This window comes from Bos grunniens, chromosome 1, assembly GCF_055505025.1.
Source record: "Bos grunniens cultivar Pamir isolate PY7600 chromosome 1, Bosgru_T2T1.0, whole genome shotgun sequence".
Taxonomy (NCBI): Eukaryota; Metazoa; Chordata; class Mammalia; order Artiodactyla; family Bovidae; genus Bos; species Bos grunniens.
This window is the reverse complement of record NC_141165.1, coordinates 78,427,776-78,446,784: the sequence shown is the minus strand read 5'-3', so window position 1 is coordinate 78,446,784 and position 19,009 is coordinate 78,427,776. Positions and strand designations below refer to the sequence as shown.

Sequence of the window (19,009 nt, the reverse complement as noted above, 5' to 3'; positions counted from 1 at the left end):
AAGGGCCAGGAATAAATAAGCATCTTAGTCACTCCTCTGGTATCTTTCCATGGATCAAGATATCTTATATCCTCACTACACAGGAAGGATAAGCACCTCAGAGTGGATTAAAGCTTTTGCTGACCATTTTGGTTTTGCTCTGGCAATTCTGCATCTCTACTCTTAGTTTTTATAGGTGGGATCTCCTTTTACACCCAGACTCTTCCTTCCTCACCCAACTTCCAACCAGCAGAAGGGATGCCCTCTGTGGTAAGGTATGTCCAAATCATATAAAGCAAGTAAGGCCTGCTGCCTATTTCTGTGAACACATGAATGAACATGCCCCCAGCTGGGGGCCTGAGTTCTCTATGTCAACAAGTAAAATCCTGTCATTCCATACTTATGATCATGATAGTACTTGTCTAAGGGTCACAAGACACCCAGTTTGTGTGTGTGTGTGTGTGTGTGTGTGTGTGTGCGTGCGTGCGTGCTTAGTCATGCTCAACTCTTTGCAGTCCCATGGACTGTAGCCCACCAGGTTGCCCTGTTCATGGAATTTCCTCAGCCAAGAATACTAGAGCAGGTTGCCATATGCTCCTCCAGGAGATCTTTCCGATCCAAGGATCGAACTCAAGTCTCCTGAATTGGCAGATGGATTCCTTATCACTATGCCACCTGGAAAGCCCTCAGTGCCAGTTTATGATAAATGAAATATATAAAATTGGTAAGTGGATAAATGACTACAATCCACTGCTTACCCTATACATTATGAGGTTTGAAATTATTTTCACAAGAGTCGGAATGAGTTGGCTTACAAACTTTTGGACACTGACTTTAAGATAAGACCATAAAGCATTTCAGAAATTTCTTCAGAAACGGATTTATAGACGAAGAATACAGACCTAGGATTACCAAGGAAGGTGGGAGGAGGGTGGGGAAGGAGGTATTCAGAGTTTGTGATTAGCAGATGCAAACAATTATATATAGAATGGATAAATAAAGTATTACTGTATAGCACAGGGAACTATATTCAATATTCTTTGATAACCCATAATGGAAAATAATATGAAAAAAAAAGTCTATATATACACACACATATATAAATAACTGAATCATTTTGCTGTACAGAAGAAATTAACACAACATTATAGATCAACAATACGTCAATAAAATAAATTTTTTTAAAAAATAAAATTATTTAAAAATAAAAGAAGTTTCTCTTCTTCCTTCTCTTTTCAACAAACTCTGGGCATTTCCCACAAGTTCAGTGAACAGCTCACATGACAATGTTTTCACTCTCTCCTCAGAAAAGTGACCTCTTTCAGGAGTTTTATGGATCACCCTCTTGAGAGAGACACCACTTATTTCTCTCCTGGTCTGACAGTTCCTTTGAATGCGCATCATTTTCTAAGAAGGTAGGAAGAAAATTGGAGTGAGGAAATCATAAAGGAAGAAATTTCAGTTCAGTAACAGAAGACCCTTTCAATACTTGGAGTAACAAGCAATGGACAAAACTGTTTTCTGAGCTGGAGGGGCTGGAGTTACCCTAGCAAAGGTAGCCATCTTGCCTGAATGAATGGAAAAGGCGATGGGAACTGGAAGGGTAAAACCCCCAGATAACAGGCACATAAAAGCAAGCCACAGTCTAGGTCACAGAGAGAGACAGGGCAAGGAGGTGTCAGCTGTCATGAAGAAAAGCCAAGTAAAGATGTCATAAAAAGAGGAAGTTAAATATCAGGTATGCGTGTGTGCTTAGTCATGTCCTCTTTGCAACCCGATGGACTATAGCCTGCCACACTCATCTGTCCATGGAATTTTCCAGGCAAGAATACTGGAGTGGGTTGCCATTTCCTCCTCTAGGGGATATTCTAGACCCAAGGATCAAGCCCACATCTCTTGTGTCTCTTGCATTGGCAGGTGGATTCTTTACAATTATACCAGCTGGCAAGCCCCAGAAATGTCAGGTACCTGAACTCAAAGCCATCAGGTATCAGCAGGTAAGTCCCTGAGGAGCTAAAGGAAGTCTCCCACAAGGGCAATACGTTTTGTCTGATGGTATGCTAAACGCACCACTTGGCATCCAGCAACAGACCTGGTGATGTCAACCTTATATTTAAAATAATAACAAACACCTGCAATGATTTCAGAACATTCTTCAAAATACTCTGAATTCTTTTCTTGTTACTTTAGTACCTAAAAATCTATTCCACCATCTGAAAATTAAGATGGTAATTAACCATCAAAGTTCAGTTAAATTGAAATTGTTTCCAAGAATCCTTCCTGCATGTCTCTAGTCATAGTTAATTTATTTCCCCCACCCTGTACCACAACATAAGACTTAGATTGTGCTTCTGATCAAAGCATAATGACTAAGTAATAATTTACCATGAAACATCTTAATTTAGAAGTTGTGCATAAATGCATCTCCCAAGTTTGAATCAGAGGTTGTAACTCATTCATCCCTTAGCCATCAAAATTGCCTCAGCTGTAACAGTTACCCATTGGGGGAAAAAAAAATTAGGAGATTCAAACAACAGAAAGGCACTCAAGTTATAATCTCTAATCCCCTTGCAAGTCTGAAATTCTATCACATATTCTCTTTTTAAAACTACTCTAAACAACACTCTACACCTGCCCATTGGATAGCTAAAATAGGAAGTAATTATCAACTGTGGCATCAAACCAAACACAGCTAACAGTCCCAAGGGTGAGACTCAGGGCATTAGACCAATGATGCCAAGCCCTACGCCCTTGTGTATATGTCTGACATATAGAAGGTATTCCATTTATCATGGATGAATGAAAAACAAACAAAGGAAGGAAGTGACTGCCAAATGGTCACCCAAGCCTTAAAGGCACTGAGCTCCAACTGATTCTCACATAAAAAAGAAAATCTCTCACTGACTTTCCAAGATTCATCTTTTCCCATAAAATGAGAACTCTTAAAGCAAGAATTCTTGACACTAAATATTCACCTTTTGCAAAGGGGAAAAAAAAATTACAGCCTTGTATCAGAAATCTGGGGAGAAGAAAAATGCCAATAGCACCTCGTCTTTCCAAACAAAAGCATGTTACCCATTCTTCTTAACCTCAGATCCTTGAGAGGCCCAAAGCAAAATCACGTGCTCCATCAGCGGAAGGGCGGATCAGGAGACAAGATTTCTCAAAAGAGATCTGCCAGAAACTACAGGAACCACATCTTCTTGGATCTCAGTTTCCCCGTTTGCAAAGAGAGGGAAGTAATTTATTCACCAAGTACTTGAAAAGGCTGTAACCAGATGCCTGGCGCCAGGGTTGGACCCAATGGATCTCTTAGGTCCCTTTCAGCTCTGAAAATTTTATAATTCTTATAGTCACATTTAGTAGAGATACTTTTGGCTCTGACCTGAAAATCTGGCTGGAAACATAAACAGACTTCTACACAAAAACACACATTTACCAGCTATAATTTCGACTTGGCAACAGGAGTTTTCACCATTGGCCGAGAGAAAAAAGTACAAAATTTTCTGTGGTGATTACATTACTCTAAGCTCCACTGTAGCTCAAGTATGAAGTTGGGGCAAATATGGCCAGAGTGGGGCCAAACCTCTTATCACATCACACACCACCACACAAGGAAAGGACATGCCTGCCTTCTTTTGAGCTTGCCGATAATCTTCCATATATTCAGGAACAACATGCCTCTCTCACCAGATCTGCCCTTTTCCACTTGACAAACTCTGTTTTATTTTTTATCCTTCTTCCTTCTGTCTTACACAGAATATAAGCCAACATGGCAACAGGCTCTTTGTTTATTTCTTTCTTTTTCAAAAACAAAGTCACAGCTTGGATATAGTTAGCAGGACGAGATTCATATAGAAAAAGGCTTTTGTAATTTATGAAAGCCCCATGTTCAAATTTTTCTTAAAGAAACCCTTTGACAAACCTTGTATTATTCCTGCCTTTGTTATTTTTATATTGTGATCATTATAACATCTGTACAATCATTATAATTTAGTACTTTCTAATCCATCTATATTTCATTCAATTATTAGAGACAGATATATAGTTATCTTATTTTTAATTAAGAGGAAAAGGGCCTTTGGGTGACCCACTCAAGATCATGGGACAAGAATAAGCTGCCCAAATAGTATCAAATATAAGTCTTCTGTCACAAAGTCAAGCAAACTTCAGAACTCAAGACTTTAAATGCTTACACAACAGTTTCATAATTATTCAAGAGAGAATATAAACTAAAGTGTTAAAGTGTTTAATTGTATAAGTAAAACAGTATGCAAAGAATAGCTCTTAGTAACGTGTAAATTTCATAAGAGTAGAACCCTGTCTTTTTTTTGCTATAGAATCCCTAGTATTATAAAGGTATGTACACAGCACCCAGAAATTTTTGTTGAATGAATGAATCACGTCTACCTTTGTCTCCCCCAGAATGAGATTTAGGAGAAAGTCATATAACGAACTGAACTAGTTAAGCAGTGACTTTCTATGGCTTTTCCTCTTTACAATTTATTATGAGAAACCTTAAACATACAAAGACAGAACAAATAATGAATTAAATCTCCCTGCACCCAACAAACTTCACTTTCACTTTTCACTTTAATGCATTGGAGAAGGCAATGGCAACCCACTCCAGTGTTCTTGCCTGGAGAATCCCAGGGACGGAGGAGCCTGGTGGGCTGCCGTCTATGGGGTCGCACAGAGTCGGACACGACTGAAGCGACTTAGCTGCTGCACCCAACAATTGTCAATTCATAATAATATTTCCTCACCTGTATTTGAACTCAGTAGCTCCCTATTCTTATGATTTGTCCTTTTTTTGGAGTACAGTTGATCTACACTGTTGTGTTAGTTTCAGTTGTACAGCAAGTACATCAGTATACATATAAATATATCTAGCATCCCAATAGTATTGTAGTGAATATAGCTAGCCATATACATATACAGTATACAAATACATATATTTTTAGAGTCTTTTGATTTTAAAGCAAATGCCAGACACTATTCCATATCACTCACCAATCTTGCTAACATTTCTCTAAAAAAATAAGGAGTTTTTTCTTTTATACATCTGTAGTAACATCACCATCCCTAAAAATATGACATAAATACTATATGACATTATTATTTAGTTTTCCTTCCTGAGATAACTGGTGTTTAACTGCTTAAACAGTAGCAGTTGGTCACCAGTAGCCCTATGTGATCACAGGCTGAGAACTTTTATTGTTGCTTCTGACTCCAAATCTGGGTCACTGTGCAGTGCTAGAGCATAATACTTCCAAACAGTCAATTCTCACTATATGCATTCCTGACCTCATTCAGAAGAGAAAACTCTAAGAACTGTTCCTGTTGCTTTTGCTAGAAAGATGTTGCTGACCAATTAGTACCCACAGTGACCAACAGAACCTTAAAATACCAGTCTTACTCATTTAGAAAGCAAATGTCAGTGGATACAGAACAAAGGCAATAAAAAAGCATGGTTGTATGTCCGCAGGATAACAAGAAAAAGTGAAATTCTCAGATGGCGTTCCTAAAGAATGGCTTTCAGTTTCTAAATAAAATTAGTAGGTAAAAGGATTTCCAGGGCTTCAGTTTACAAGCCAGGAGAACTCTGAGAAGCTCGAGCTGGGCAGTTGGCATTAACGTGCCTTAGAGCTTTGTGAGATATCAAGCTCTTTGTAGGCTCTGGATAAGTATTTATTTGCCACAGAAACAACCTCAGAATTCACGATTCCTAGCATTATTTACAAACATGACTTCAACCACAGATCTTACCTGTCCCCTGAAAGCATTGTCATCAAGGGGCGGGGGAGGAGGGAAGTTTCCGGAGCCTGATGGAAGAGCACTGGAATCATCGAGAGGTGGAGGTGGGGGTGGAAGAAAATCACCTACAGAAAAGAAATACACATGAAGTTAACATGGGTGCAATTTTACAGAACTCTTTTTACAAAACACAAACAGTCCGCAACTTATGATGGGTCCACCTGTAAGTACTTGACTTTGCCATGGTGCAAAAGCAACAGGCATTCAATAGAAAATGTACTTTGAATTTTGGTCTATTTGGGGCTAGGCATATGCAGTACAGTACTGTTGGGATGCTAGGCAGGGCAGCAAACAGCTCCCAGTCAGCCAGGTGATGGCCAGGGTGAACAACCAATACCCTTACAGTCATTCTGTACCCTCATAACCATTGTGCTTTTCACTTTCAGTACAGTGTCCAGTAAATGACCTAACATACTCAACGTTTTATTATGAAATAGGCTTTGTGTTAAATGATTTTGTCCAATCATAGGCTAAATGTAAGTGTTCTGGGCATGCTGAAAGTAGGTGACGCTAAGCTATGATGTTTGTTTGGTAGGTTAGGTACATTAAATGCATGTTCCACTTAACAATATTTCCAATTTACAGTGGGCTTTTCAGGATGTAATTCCACCATAATTAGAGGAAGATTTGTATTAGCTGGTATCTGACTGCTTTGTAATTGGCTTTGACACATAATTTTTTGTCCTACATAGCAATTATTCCCTATCTTACTTCTCAGTTTAATCAGCAGCCTTAACTGTCAGAAGAATGATGACCAGATATAACACATAGAAGTGATATAAAGCTAGAGCAGAAGGATCAAGTACATTCAGCCAGGACAGGCAAGGTGCTTGGGGTGGTGGAATACTGAAGTGCATGAGATGTCTTGTTTGTTCTCAATACATTTTCAGTCAATTAGAGGAGGAAAAAAATGTATAAATAGGTAAGATAATACAACATGCAATTTATTAAGAATCTACAGGCAAACTCTTCTGGAATTTAAGATAAAGGAAAGTGCAGTTGGAGGAACAAGGAAGCTATACTGGCCAGATGGCTCAGTAGTAAAGAATCCACTTGCCAATGCAGGCGATGAAGGAGACATGGGTTCAATCCCTGGGTTGGAAATATCCCCTGGAGCAGGAAATGGCAACCCACTCCAGTATTCTTGCCTGGAAAATCCCATGGACAGAGGAGTCTGGCAGGCTATAATCCATGGGAACACAAAAGAGTCAGTCACAACTGAGGCTCACACACACATGCACACACAAAAGGGACTTCCCTGGCAGTCCAGTGACTAAGACTCTGCACTTCCAATGCAGGAGGCGCAAGTACAAGTCCTGGTCCTAGAACTAAGATCTCACATGCCACATGGCACACTATTGTCAATGAACATTATGATGTACAGCAAAAGTTCATGCTAGGCAGAAAGAAAGGAAAATAAAAGTATAAAGGTTAGAAAAAATTAGGGCCTAGAAAATAAAGAGCAAATGGTAATATAGCATAAAGATAGGAATGTAGATAACATTGTGCTGTGTTGCACTTAGTCGCTCAGTTGCGTCCAACTCTTTGCTACCCCATGGACTGTAACCCATCAAGCTCCTCTGTCCATGGGGGTTCTCCAGGGAAAAATACTGGAGTGGATTGCTATGCTGTCCTCCAGGGGATTTTCCCAACCCAGGGATCAAATCCAGGTCTCCTGCATTGTAGGCAGATTCTTTTAACATCTGAGCCACCAGGGAAGTTCAAGAATATTCGAGTGGGTAGCTTATCCCTTCTCCAATGGATCTTCCAGACCTAGGAATTGAACCGGGGTCTCCTGCATTGCAGGTGGATTCTTTATCAGCTAAGCCACCAGGGAAGTCTGTAAATAACAGAAAGTCAAAGTGAAGTCGCTGAGTCGTGTGCAATTCTTTGCGACCCCGTGGCTGTAGCCCACCAGGCTCTTCCGTCCATGGGATTCTCTAGGCAAGAATACTGGAGTGGGTTGCCATTTCCTTCTCCAGGGGATCTTCCTGACCCAGGGATCGAACCCAGGTCTCCCACATTGCAGGCAGATGCCTTAATCTCTGAGCCACCAGTAAGTCATAAAAATTGGAGCAGTACGAAAATAAGCTTTTAAGTGTGTTCCACATCTGACTAAGAGTTTGAATTTTATCATGCATGCAGTAAGGATCCATTAAGGATTTCTGAGAAGGAAACACTTCTAAGAATGTGATTTACTAAAGACTAATCTTAAAGTGTGTGTGGGACGGATTGGGAGAAACTGCAATAAGAAACATCAAATTTGGAGATCTATATACTATCCAGGCTTTAGGATACTAGGAAATCCAACACCACTATGGGTGAATGGTATAGAATCTTTTGAAATATTTTTTGCAAGAAATTATATTAAAAAAATAAAACTTTCATTTTCTAAAAAAAAAAAATTATTTATATGTCCTTTTCCTTATAAAAATGACCTTTTTGAATGTTGGGGAACTGTCTCTCCTCAATGGATAAACAGCTTTTCCTTGCATTTCAGCTGTTCAACACTCAGTGATAGATGATAGTCCCTAGCACTCAGTGAGTCACTGTTGGATAGTACTAAAGCATCACAACTCAGGTCTTTAGAAAAAGAAAAATCTATATCTCACAGTGGAAGGAGGGTGACATGGACTGGTTGTCTGGATACGCCTTTGAGATTGTTCACTTGAGCTCCATCTGTCTTATAAATAATACTCTTACATAGAAAACAGATTTGCGGTTGCCAAGAGGGAGGGGGAGATGGGAGAAAGGGGTTGGGAGTTTAGGACTGGCAGATGCAAACTATTATATATGGATAGTAATCAAGGTCCTACTGTAGAGCACAGGGAACTATATTCAATATCCTGTGATAAGCCACAATGGAAAAGAATATGAAAAAGAAGGCATGTATGTGTGTAACTGAATCACTGTGCTATACTGCAGAAACGAACACGTTGTAAACCAACTACACTTCAATGAAGTCATTTTCTAAAAAGTAACAGTCTTAAAGTTGGAAGAGTAGCTAACAGCTGTCAAGTCTATCTACCACCATATTCAGGCAACCAAGATGCCAAACACACTGTCTTTAGGGTACTCTGATTTGGGGGCTCTCACCACACACCAGGCACTGTGCTAAGATTTTCCTAAGCTGCCTCTTATTTCCAAAACAACTATCTAGTTTGATAACTTTGAGACTTTAGAGCTCACTAGTATCTCTGGAAGGTCTGGTTAAAACACAGATTGCTGGGTTCCACCCCTGGAAATTCTGACTCAGTAGATCTGGGTCAGGGTCTGATAATTTGCATTCTTAATAAATCCCCAAGTGATGTTAGCGCTACTAGTCCTGGGACCACACTTGGAGAACAACTGCATTAAACAAAGTGTCAAATTATCTCTACTTAGACCCTACAGAATTGAGTTCAATGGCATGTCTTATAGAAGCATCTGTACTTCTCTTAACCGCCTGAGTGTACACATCTGGAGATATAATTTGTCTATATCCTTATTAAAATCACTGCAGATGGTGACTGCAGCCATGAAATTAAAAGACGCTTACTCCTTGGAAGAAAAGTTATGACCTAGATAGCATATTCAAAAGCAGAGACATTACTTTGCCAACAAAGGTTCGTCTAGTCAAGGCTATGGTTTTTCCTGTGGTCATGTATGGATGTGAGAGTTGGACTGTGAAGAAGGCTGAGCACCGAAGAATTGATGCTTTTGAACTGTGGTGTTGGAGAAGACTCTTGAGAGTCCCTTGGACTGCAAGGAGATCCAACCAGTCCATTCTGAAGGAGATCAGCCCTGGGTGTTCTTTGGAAGGAATGATGCTAAAGCTGAAACTCCAGTACTTTGGCCACCTCATGTGAAGAGTTGACTCATTGGAAAAGACTCTGATGCTGGGAGGGATTGAGGGCAAGAGGAGAAGGGGATGACAGAGGATGAAATGGCTGGATGGCATCACCGACTCAATGGACGTGAGTCTGAGTGAACTCTGGGAGTTGGTGATGGACAGGGAGGCCTGGCGTGCTGCGATTCACGGGGTCACAAAGAGTCGGACATGACTGAGCGACTGATCTGATCTGATCCTTATTATAATTATATGTCTCAAAAACCTTTATTAACCCCATCCAATAGTTCTATATTTGGCTAGATACTAGAATCAACTAGGAGTCTTACCTTAAAATGCTGATGCCCAAACTCTGTCTCATACCAATGCACTCAGGATCTCGGGGAAGGGCAATGGAAATGGAAAGGAGGGGTCAGATACCCATATTCCTTTAAAACCCAGATAATTCTAATATGTAGTCAGGACTGAGAAAGAAACTCTTTGGGCTTCATGTGGCCAGACAGTGCCCTAAAAGAAACATTTAACACCTGTCAAGTAAAAAGAATTGTCACCAAGATACCTTCCACCATTAAAAAAATCATCACATATGAGACTAAAGCCCACAGTAAAGTTTTGAGTGATCAGTAAAGAAGTCCAAGTTGATGGAGACCTGATGACCAAATTCTATTTCACAGCTTAATTTTCAGATTCAGTGTTTTATCTGGACCTATATCTTCTTCATACTCAATTTAAGAGGATTTCTGAGCACCTTATTGCTGTCAGAGGAATTAAATATAGTGAGGCACAGGTTGATGAGATTCTGGGAGAGTGAAAAGGAACCTAAAAAGAAAATAGAATTTGTTTGTGTAAAGAATTATCTTGTAAACAACATAAATCCAGAACATTTATTCCAGGCAAGATTAGGCAGACTGTTAAAGCGATAGTGATAACCTCATAATAATTTTCTTCTTATTTTGATGAGTTATTAAGTTAGATCAAAATTTTCCATTTTTCAAGCTCAATTATCGGAGCTTCCCATTATGTTCTTTAAAGTGGAGCTCACAGTTTTAAAGGATGTGTTTGTCAGTGTTTAGTTGCTAAGTTGTATCAATTGTTTTGCAATCCTGTGGACTGTAGATTGCCATGCTCCTCTGTCCATGGGATTTCTCAGGCGAGAATACTGGATTGGGTTGCCATCTCCTCCTCCGGGGATCTTCCGGACCTAGGGATCAAACCTGCATCTCCTGTGGGTCCTACATCGGCAGATTCTTTGCCACTAAGCCACCAAAAAGATGTGGAGGAATGGAGAAATGTCTAGAAAACAGATATACACATGACAAAGGGATAGAAAAGGGATCCTTTGAAGGAAAGCTTAACTAGTTAAGATAGCTGGAATGAAAAACTCCTAGTAACTATTTTAAAACAGACTTAGAACTCATGAGTATTCTGACTTAAGGTTCACTCACCATTTTAACAGGTAAGTCAACAAAAGGAAACTCCTCTAAATTGCAGTAAGAATAATTTTGGCTTAAGAGAAAAGACACAATATCCATGTATAAGGAAGATGGCAAATGAACAGAAACAAATATGTGTATACAAATGTAGGGGGATCCTTTCCTTTCCAGTAGATTTCTTCAAACAAAGAAGGAGCATTTGGCTGACATGCTTGGGGCCAGAGGTGGTAGAGGTGGTGGTGACCCTCTTAGAGAAAAGCAGCTGGACAGAACCCGCTGCAAGCACCTTCCAACCAGCAATACTAAGCTGTCCCCCTTCACATCAATGCATCCCCTGTCCTCTGGGCTTGCTGGGGAAATTCAAGTGTACTCCCAGACTCTGTGAATTACAGGGGCATTGAATAAATCAAACAGGCAAGTCAAAAGGGAAAAAAAGGACATACATTAGGCAAATGGAAAATGCACGGTACATAAAACCTAAGAAAGAAACATGTGGTTTTATAAGAAGTAGAGTAGTCATAGACACATCTCTATAAACCCTGGTCCCCTCCTTACCCTTTTCCTCACCATCCAAAGCCTACCCAGACTGCAAAATACATCATCCCTCAGTTACCAGATAAAATGGTTTAGTGAAATACACAGCTGGAAATGGATCCTCAGAATTCCTTGGAGAGAAGCAAGGGAAGATCTAGTTTAAAATGTTCCACGTCATCCCCACTCATTCAGCTAATATTCAGAGGGTTTTTACTTTGTGCTAGATGCAGCACCACGAGGCAGTTAAAGGGTGACTGTGGCGCACAAAACATTATATCCCTGATTCCCAAACAGTACTTTATGCCAGTTACATCAGAGAACAACAGCCTGTTGTGAATACCATTAACTTGAAAAGAGTGAGGAAAAACTCCCAGAAAGCCAGCTCTGTTTATTTTCTCAGGCGACCCTTTCTAGGGGTAAAAAAGGCAGTGGCACGGAGAGCCAGATGTCGCTCCTTCGTAGTAGCTGAGTCTCACCCACTGTAGTTACTCTAGTAACATGGCTCAGGCATGTGTAAACAAAACTTGCTTAGCCCTTGGTAATACAAAGTCCCCCATTAGGGGAGAAACGAACAAGAATGTACCAACAAAGAAGATGGTACACTACTGGTTATATGTGATCATAGTGCAAAAACACAAGGCAGTAATTAAACTCAGATCGTCAATAAAGTCTCAATTAATTTACTATGGTTAACAACAACAACAAAAGCAAGCATCATTCTCTTTCTTCGTGATCCAAATATCCATGTAAACCTACATATACACACACACCTACAGGTTCAGATAACAGCCCCTTTGTGCCTCTTGTACATTCTGTCAAAATATCTATAACACTTGATTGCATTTGTGTTTATGGTCATTATCTCCCAGTTAGAACTGAAACTTCTAAAAAAACAAAACCCTCTCATAATGTATCTTTATATCCTCACCACCTGGCGTAAGTTTAGGGCCATATTATCCATCAGTAAATACAGGTTGAAAAACTAAATAAATAAAAAGTCACTTTAATCACTCAACTGATGTTTAAAAACAAAATGACCTGATATCTTAGATGCTTTTCAAACATCAATGTTCACATCACAAAAAAGATCTAGTTAAAATGTAGGCTTTGACTCAGCAGGTCTGCGGTGAGGCTTGAGATTCTGCATTTCTAACATGCTTCCAAGAGATGCTGATGTAGACTCATGGACCACACGTGGAGGAGCATGGCTCTAGGGTTCTTCCAGCTGGCAGATGTTGGCTCCCTAACTTTCTTAAATGGAGACTTTCTGGTTGTTTAAGGAAAACCTAACTTTAAGGGAAGTAAAACTACTTAGGAGCTCCTCAAATTAAGAATTTAAATTTTGAGTACATAAGAGATTGGGCTGGAACACAAGCACAGAGAATAAAAATAACTATGTTGACCAAATAATAAGCTTCAAGTAAAGACAGTTCTCTTTTCCATTAATAGTAACTGATGGAGAAAGGAAATTATGTTCCAAAGAAAACAGCAAGGCTTAAAATGCACACTCCAGTGCTAACCTTTACTTTGGAAAAGCTAATATACTACCATCTCAGGTTCAGTTTTCCTCACCTATTAAGTGAAGAAAACATTTAATAACATCTACTTCACAGTGTCACTCTACAGATCAAAGCAGTTAAAACTGAGATCCTGAACTATTTTTGACTACAACCCAGAGTAAAGAAATAACCTTTGATGTGATGATGCAAAACTCCTATCTGGAGATATATAAATAAGTACATATATATCTGCAACAATGGTTTCATGAAATCATACCTATTGCATGTAAGGCACATTGACATTTTCTGTTTATTTATTTCAAAAGTGTGGTTTATAACCCACTAAAGCATGACTGTGACCCATGAAAGAGCCTCAACTCACAGTTTGGGCATTGCTCATATGAGATGGCTGGATGGCATCACCGACTCGGTGGAAGTGAGTCTGAGTGAACTCCAGGAGATGGTGATGGACAGGGAGGCCCGGCGTGCTGCGATTCATGGGGTCGCAAAGAGTCGGACACGACTGAGCCACTGAACTGAACCGAACTGAAGCTAAACTGCATATAAGTGACATGTACACTGTGTATGTGATAGTGGTGACTTGTGCATTTACACACGATAGATGACACTTCCGTTTTCTTTTTACTTATACATAAAAAAGCAGCTCAGTCTTAACTTGCCCACTCACTAGAGGAGACCAAGTCCGAGAAGATAAAGCTTTCTGAGCAAGGCTGAGTAAAGAGAACAAGTGAGAAGATAAAATTAATGTGAGAGGAGTGAAAAATCTCTGTGAGGTGATTGAGTTATGTCACAGCTGTAACATTCTCCTCATAAATAACAGGCAATTTATTATGAAACCAAGCAGTTGAAGAATTTACTTACAATTTTACCCTCCAATCCATCTTCAATTTGCATGTAAACATGTACCAGCAAGAAAACTCTACCAGCAAGCACACTGAATAAAATATTTTAAAAATCAAGTATTAAGGTCTAGGACAGCAAACCTTTATTGTGTGATAATATATATAATATATATACAGATTTGCCTATTTTATCATGGAGAATCTTTTAAGTAGATTCCCAAGAAATTGTTAGCAGCAAGTTGTCTCTAAGATGCTCAATTTTGTAACTGGGGAACAAGTGTGCAAGAAAACCTCATTTTTCATTATACAAATTTTTAACCTGTTGTTCTACCCACTTATTTTAAAATAACACATACACACAATTCAGAAAAGAACTGTCAGTACCTGGAAATGTGCCACCTGCAAATGTGGAGCTGCATAAGTTTTTAAAAACCACCAGGAAATATTGGGCTATGTACGGCAGAGATCAAGAAACCGCTGAGGGTCCCATTTAAAGCATCACTTCTCAGTCTTCTCAATCTATTCACTACCCATTGGTTCTAATTGAAAATATGAAAGAAAGAGCCCTGATTTACTCAATGTGTGGTTCCTACTAGAGATAGGCTAAATCTTTGGCTTATTCCCAGAGCCATAGCCTAAGCACCATCTCAGTGTGAGCACAGATCTCTGTCCTTGATTAAGCATTCATGGAGCTACTAATAAAGCAGTTCCTGAATTTCCATTTTGATCTTGTTCCTTAAGTGTGCAGCCCCTTTGAGAACTCACTGGCAGAAGTGATAATTATCAGGGCAAGGCTGGGCATCCCTGGTTCCCTGTCCTCATTGTCATCAAAATAGCAACAACACCGCCCCCCTTAAATGACACATCTTCATCTGTAAATGAGACGATATGTGACTTCAACCAAGTAGCTTCAGTTCTCTAGTTCTCAAATCAGACAGTTTGGGAGTTCAGGCTTTTATTATATATAATTATACATTAGGAGAGTACCCTTTCTACTTTTCCTCTATTTTTACTATCTGCTCCTTAACTTACAAAAGCAAATTGTTGATTCTGATAGTACTTAATTTTCTAAGTCATATAATTTAAATGAAAGGACTAAGATTAAAAAGAGCAATGAAACACAATATTGGTATAAGAGAGTATAAGAAATTCAGCACTTGTGTATGCTACTTATACATAAATAAGAGTATTAGAGAAAAAACTTTCTCAAGAAAATTTGGCAACAGGTATCAAAAAGCCTTACAAATATTCATACACTTTGATGTAGTAATACCAATTATAATAAATTATCCTACTAAAGAAATGACTGAAGGATATACAGGGAAGCATGTTAAAGAAACTTATCCACAAGGAAATATGATGGAAATGATCAGACTATTCATCGATAAAGTATGGGTTTAAAAAATCACCTGCAATCACACACTGGAAAATGGTGTGGTCATCAATAATAATGATGTTGATCCAGATCTAACATTTATTTAGTCATTGACAGGTGCCTTCTATGTGCCAGACATTACTTTAGACACCAGAAGGAAATCTCAAACAAACAAGTAAAACAAAGAGCTGCACTCGTGGACTTTATACACTATCAGAAGACCTCTTAAAAATATATTACATAAAACCTACTTAGTATCAAATCTTGATAAGTACTTTATAGATATATAGGGCAAGCAAGGGGAAAGGGAATGCTAGGGTGATGATGGAAAGTCATAGTTTTAAAGAGAATAATTGGAAAATGCTTCATGGAGGTGATATTTGAACAATGACTTAAATCTAGTGAAGGTGTGAGTCATGGAGTATCTAGAAAAGAACATGAATATGTGTTTCTGATACATTATCTTGTGAGGAAAAAAGTGGGCTACTGAATAGGGTTTATAATATGGCATTATTTCTGTATAAACAATCTGTATATGCTAACAATTGTCTATAACTCATGGGATGACAAGTGTTATTTTTTAATGCCTTTTCCTTTTGGTTTGTTATACAATAAATGTGAATTATAGGCATGCATTTTTAAAAAATCAAAAGGAATTTACTTTGAGATGAATTGCAGAATCTACTTAAGCCAGTGTTTAATTTTAATGCATCACTATATTTACCCAAGCCAAAATGTAATGTCTCCGTCATCCTTCTAAATAACTTAGCTTGAAATGCTCTTTGAGATTCTCAAATTAAAAGCAGGAAGAATCATTATCCTAAAGTAAATGAAGTCTCCCTTATTTTCAAATGGACAGTTTCACTCTACATCTAGCTAAAACAGAATCCTTAGGTCTTCACTGAGTTCAACAGGCCTCATGCTTGACCACAAATAAATACTCTGTAAAAAGGTGAAACACCTTAGTGCCTCATATCTAAGTATGCTGCGTTTCTCTATGACATAGTGGTTTCCAATTGCTGAAAAACAAATTCACTTTCTTAGTCAAAAAACACGGAATGATTTTCAAATAATATGAAATTAGGAGGACACTCTGGTTCTGCAAATGGACTAAAACCAAACAGAATTTTTGAATCCACCAAGTGTCAATTGTCTTACAAAAAGACAGTAATTTCCACCAAAACAACAGACCACACCATATACTTTTGGTTTCCAAAGATGGGCACTCAAAATAAACAGGGCAATGATTTAAGCTTAGGCATCAATCTTCTACCCACTACTGAGGTCCCTGCAGCCCCCTATAACAAAAAGTGAAATTCTTTCAGATAAAAATGAAATAAAAATTAAAAATTCATGTTGTGGGCACAGAATGAGACAACAGTCAAGAGAAGAGAAAAATCTTAACCACTGAAAAAAGAAGCTGGCAAACAAATATCAATGTGCTGAGAGACTATTCCAAAAATACCCTTATCCTTAGAGATGGGACAGGCCCTGTGGCGGCCATTGAGGCCAAACGCTTACCTTCTCTCCAAAGATGGTGATGGAGTTGGAGGGAGTATGGTTTCAAATAAAAACACTTTAAATAGCTCATTTAAACTACTTCACCACTGCTATATCTGGATAGACTGACACATCCTTACTCCCAATGACAACATACTGCTTCTTCCTGATTCAGCCCTTTTGTAGCACATATTCTGCTCTCCATTACTTAACTGCATACCTACTGGTATCTCCTACAAGACTAAAAGCATCTTGAGGGCAGGCTCTCTGTTTTAGAGAACATACAGAGAACATAAGGAGAGCAAAGGCATCAATCCTAAAGGAAATCAACCCTGAATATTCATTGAAAGCACTGGTGCTAAAGCTGAAGCTCCAATACTTTGGCCACCTGATGTGAAGAGTCAACTCACTGGAAAAGATGCTGATGCTGGGAAAAATTGAGGGCAAGAGAAGGGGATGACAGAGGATGAGATGGGTTGGATGGCATCATTGACTCAATGGACAGGAGTCTGAGCAAACTCCAGGAGACAGGGAAGGACAAGGAAGCCGGGCATGCTGCAGTTCAGGGAGTCGCAAAGAGTAGGACACAACTTAGTGACTGAACAAAATCAACAGAGCACACAATAGATGCCTGATAAATAATAGTATCACTATTGTAAATAAATATTATAAATCTATATTATATTAAACTGAATTGAACTCTGAAAGAATGAACATAGATATTTCTACCATAGACCATGTTGTCCCTTTCCGGTTACTGATGCAAGGGCAATGCACTGTAATATTGTTGGTTCTGCGTGATGCTCATAGCTTGACAGTTAATAACCTCAGTCTTAAAGTAGCCACCTAGTTTTACTATTGTTGTCATTGTTTTTACACATTAACTTACTCAGAGCATGTCATCAAAATACAGACCCTGAGTTCCTCATACCTAAGTCACCACACGGTTGTGGGGACATGCAAGCCTCGAGAAACACTGCAACCAAGTGTACTGTACTTGATCTTTCTTCTGTAATAAAATTCCTGGAGATAGGTCTTAACAGTATTTACATCTCATAAGGCACCTAGAAACTCCTTCAAACCCTCCAGGAATGTTGGAGGGTCAGGTTTCTGCCCATAAAGCAGGAACAGGGAAATGAGCAACTAGAAGAAGCAAGGTCATATGAACAGAAACTCAAAAGGGTAGTGCCTGAGGTATTGAAATAGCCCTGATTTTAAGGAAAGTGTGCAACAGCATCTCATGGAGCACTTTCTTTTACCACATCTAGTGAGGTCCCACACTACAGTTCTTAGATCAGCCTCTTTGGGGTTGGAAGCCAGACCAAGTATCTTGGCACACTCCCCACATGATTGTGACATGCAGCCTGGTTAAGAGTCATTGACCTTCATGAAAAACAATGTAAGACTGAGAAGCTATGCTGAAAGACAAGGCAACTAAATGCAACTTGTGGTTCTAGATGGGATCCTAAACCAGAAAAGGAATCTTAATAAGACAGCTGATAAAATCTGAATAAAGTCTGTATATTAGGAAGAAGTATTGTCTCTGTGTGTTAATTACCTGATTTTGGTAATGCAGGATGAAAGATACCAACATGTGGGGAAACTGGAAAAAGGCAAAGTAAGAATCCTTTATGCTGTTTTTCAACATTTGTGTAAAGTCTGGGATCATTTCAAAAAAAGGGAAAAAAATTTATTTTACATTTTAAGAAAAAAAATAAGAAAAATGATTTTTTAAGAAAAAAAATCTAGACCAATAATTTTATTTTATAGATGGAAAATTTTCAACCTGTATGATAAAAGGGAACCACACATAAAGTGTAAAACCATACCAAGAAACCCACTGTGACCCCATATCTCCTAACTTCTGACTGAGGTCCCATTTACCATAACAGATGGCAAATTTAGTGGGAGAAAGTGGAGCTGTTTGAGAATGAGGAGGAACCCTGCCCAGCCCCTACAAATTCAGAAGACTATGAAGAAGAGGGGAGATTCTTACTATTTAGGAGACTTGGATTAGGTGATCGGAAACAAGTGAAATATCTTCAATAACATCCAGGCTAAAGGAAACACGGATGGGCTGGGAATCCTAGTTTAAGGATCCGCACCAATGAAATCCCATCATGCTTCCTGGGCCCCACTGTGCAAGCCCATTCCCCTGCCTTAGGAGACTCCCTGAGGAT

General features: G+C 39.0%; 1 protein-coding gene across 40 annotated transcripts in view; it reads right to left on the bottom strand.

Moving 5' to 3' along the window:
- LPP (LIM domain containing preferred translocation partner in lipoma) overlaps nucleotides 1-19,009 on the bottom strand; it is a 760,918-nt gene that overhangs the window by 440,828 nt on the left and 301,081 nt on the right. For all 40 annotated transcript variants that reach the window (XM_086398886.1, XM_086398829.1, XM_086398964.1 and 37 more), the window contains one exon: nucleotides 5,749-5,861. In XM_086398886.1, the coding sequence (XP_086255012.1) occupies nucleotides 5,749-5,861 (113 nt within the window). The remainder of the gene's footprint in view (nucleotides 1-5,748; nucleotides 5,862-19,009) is intronic.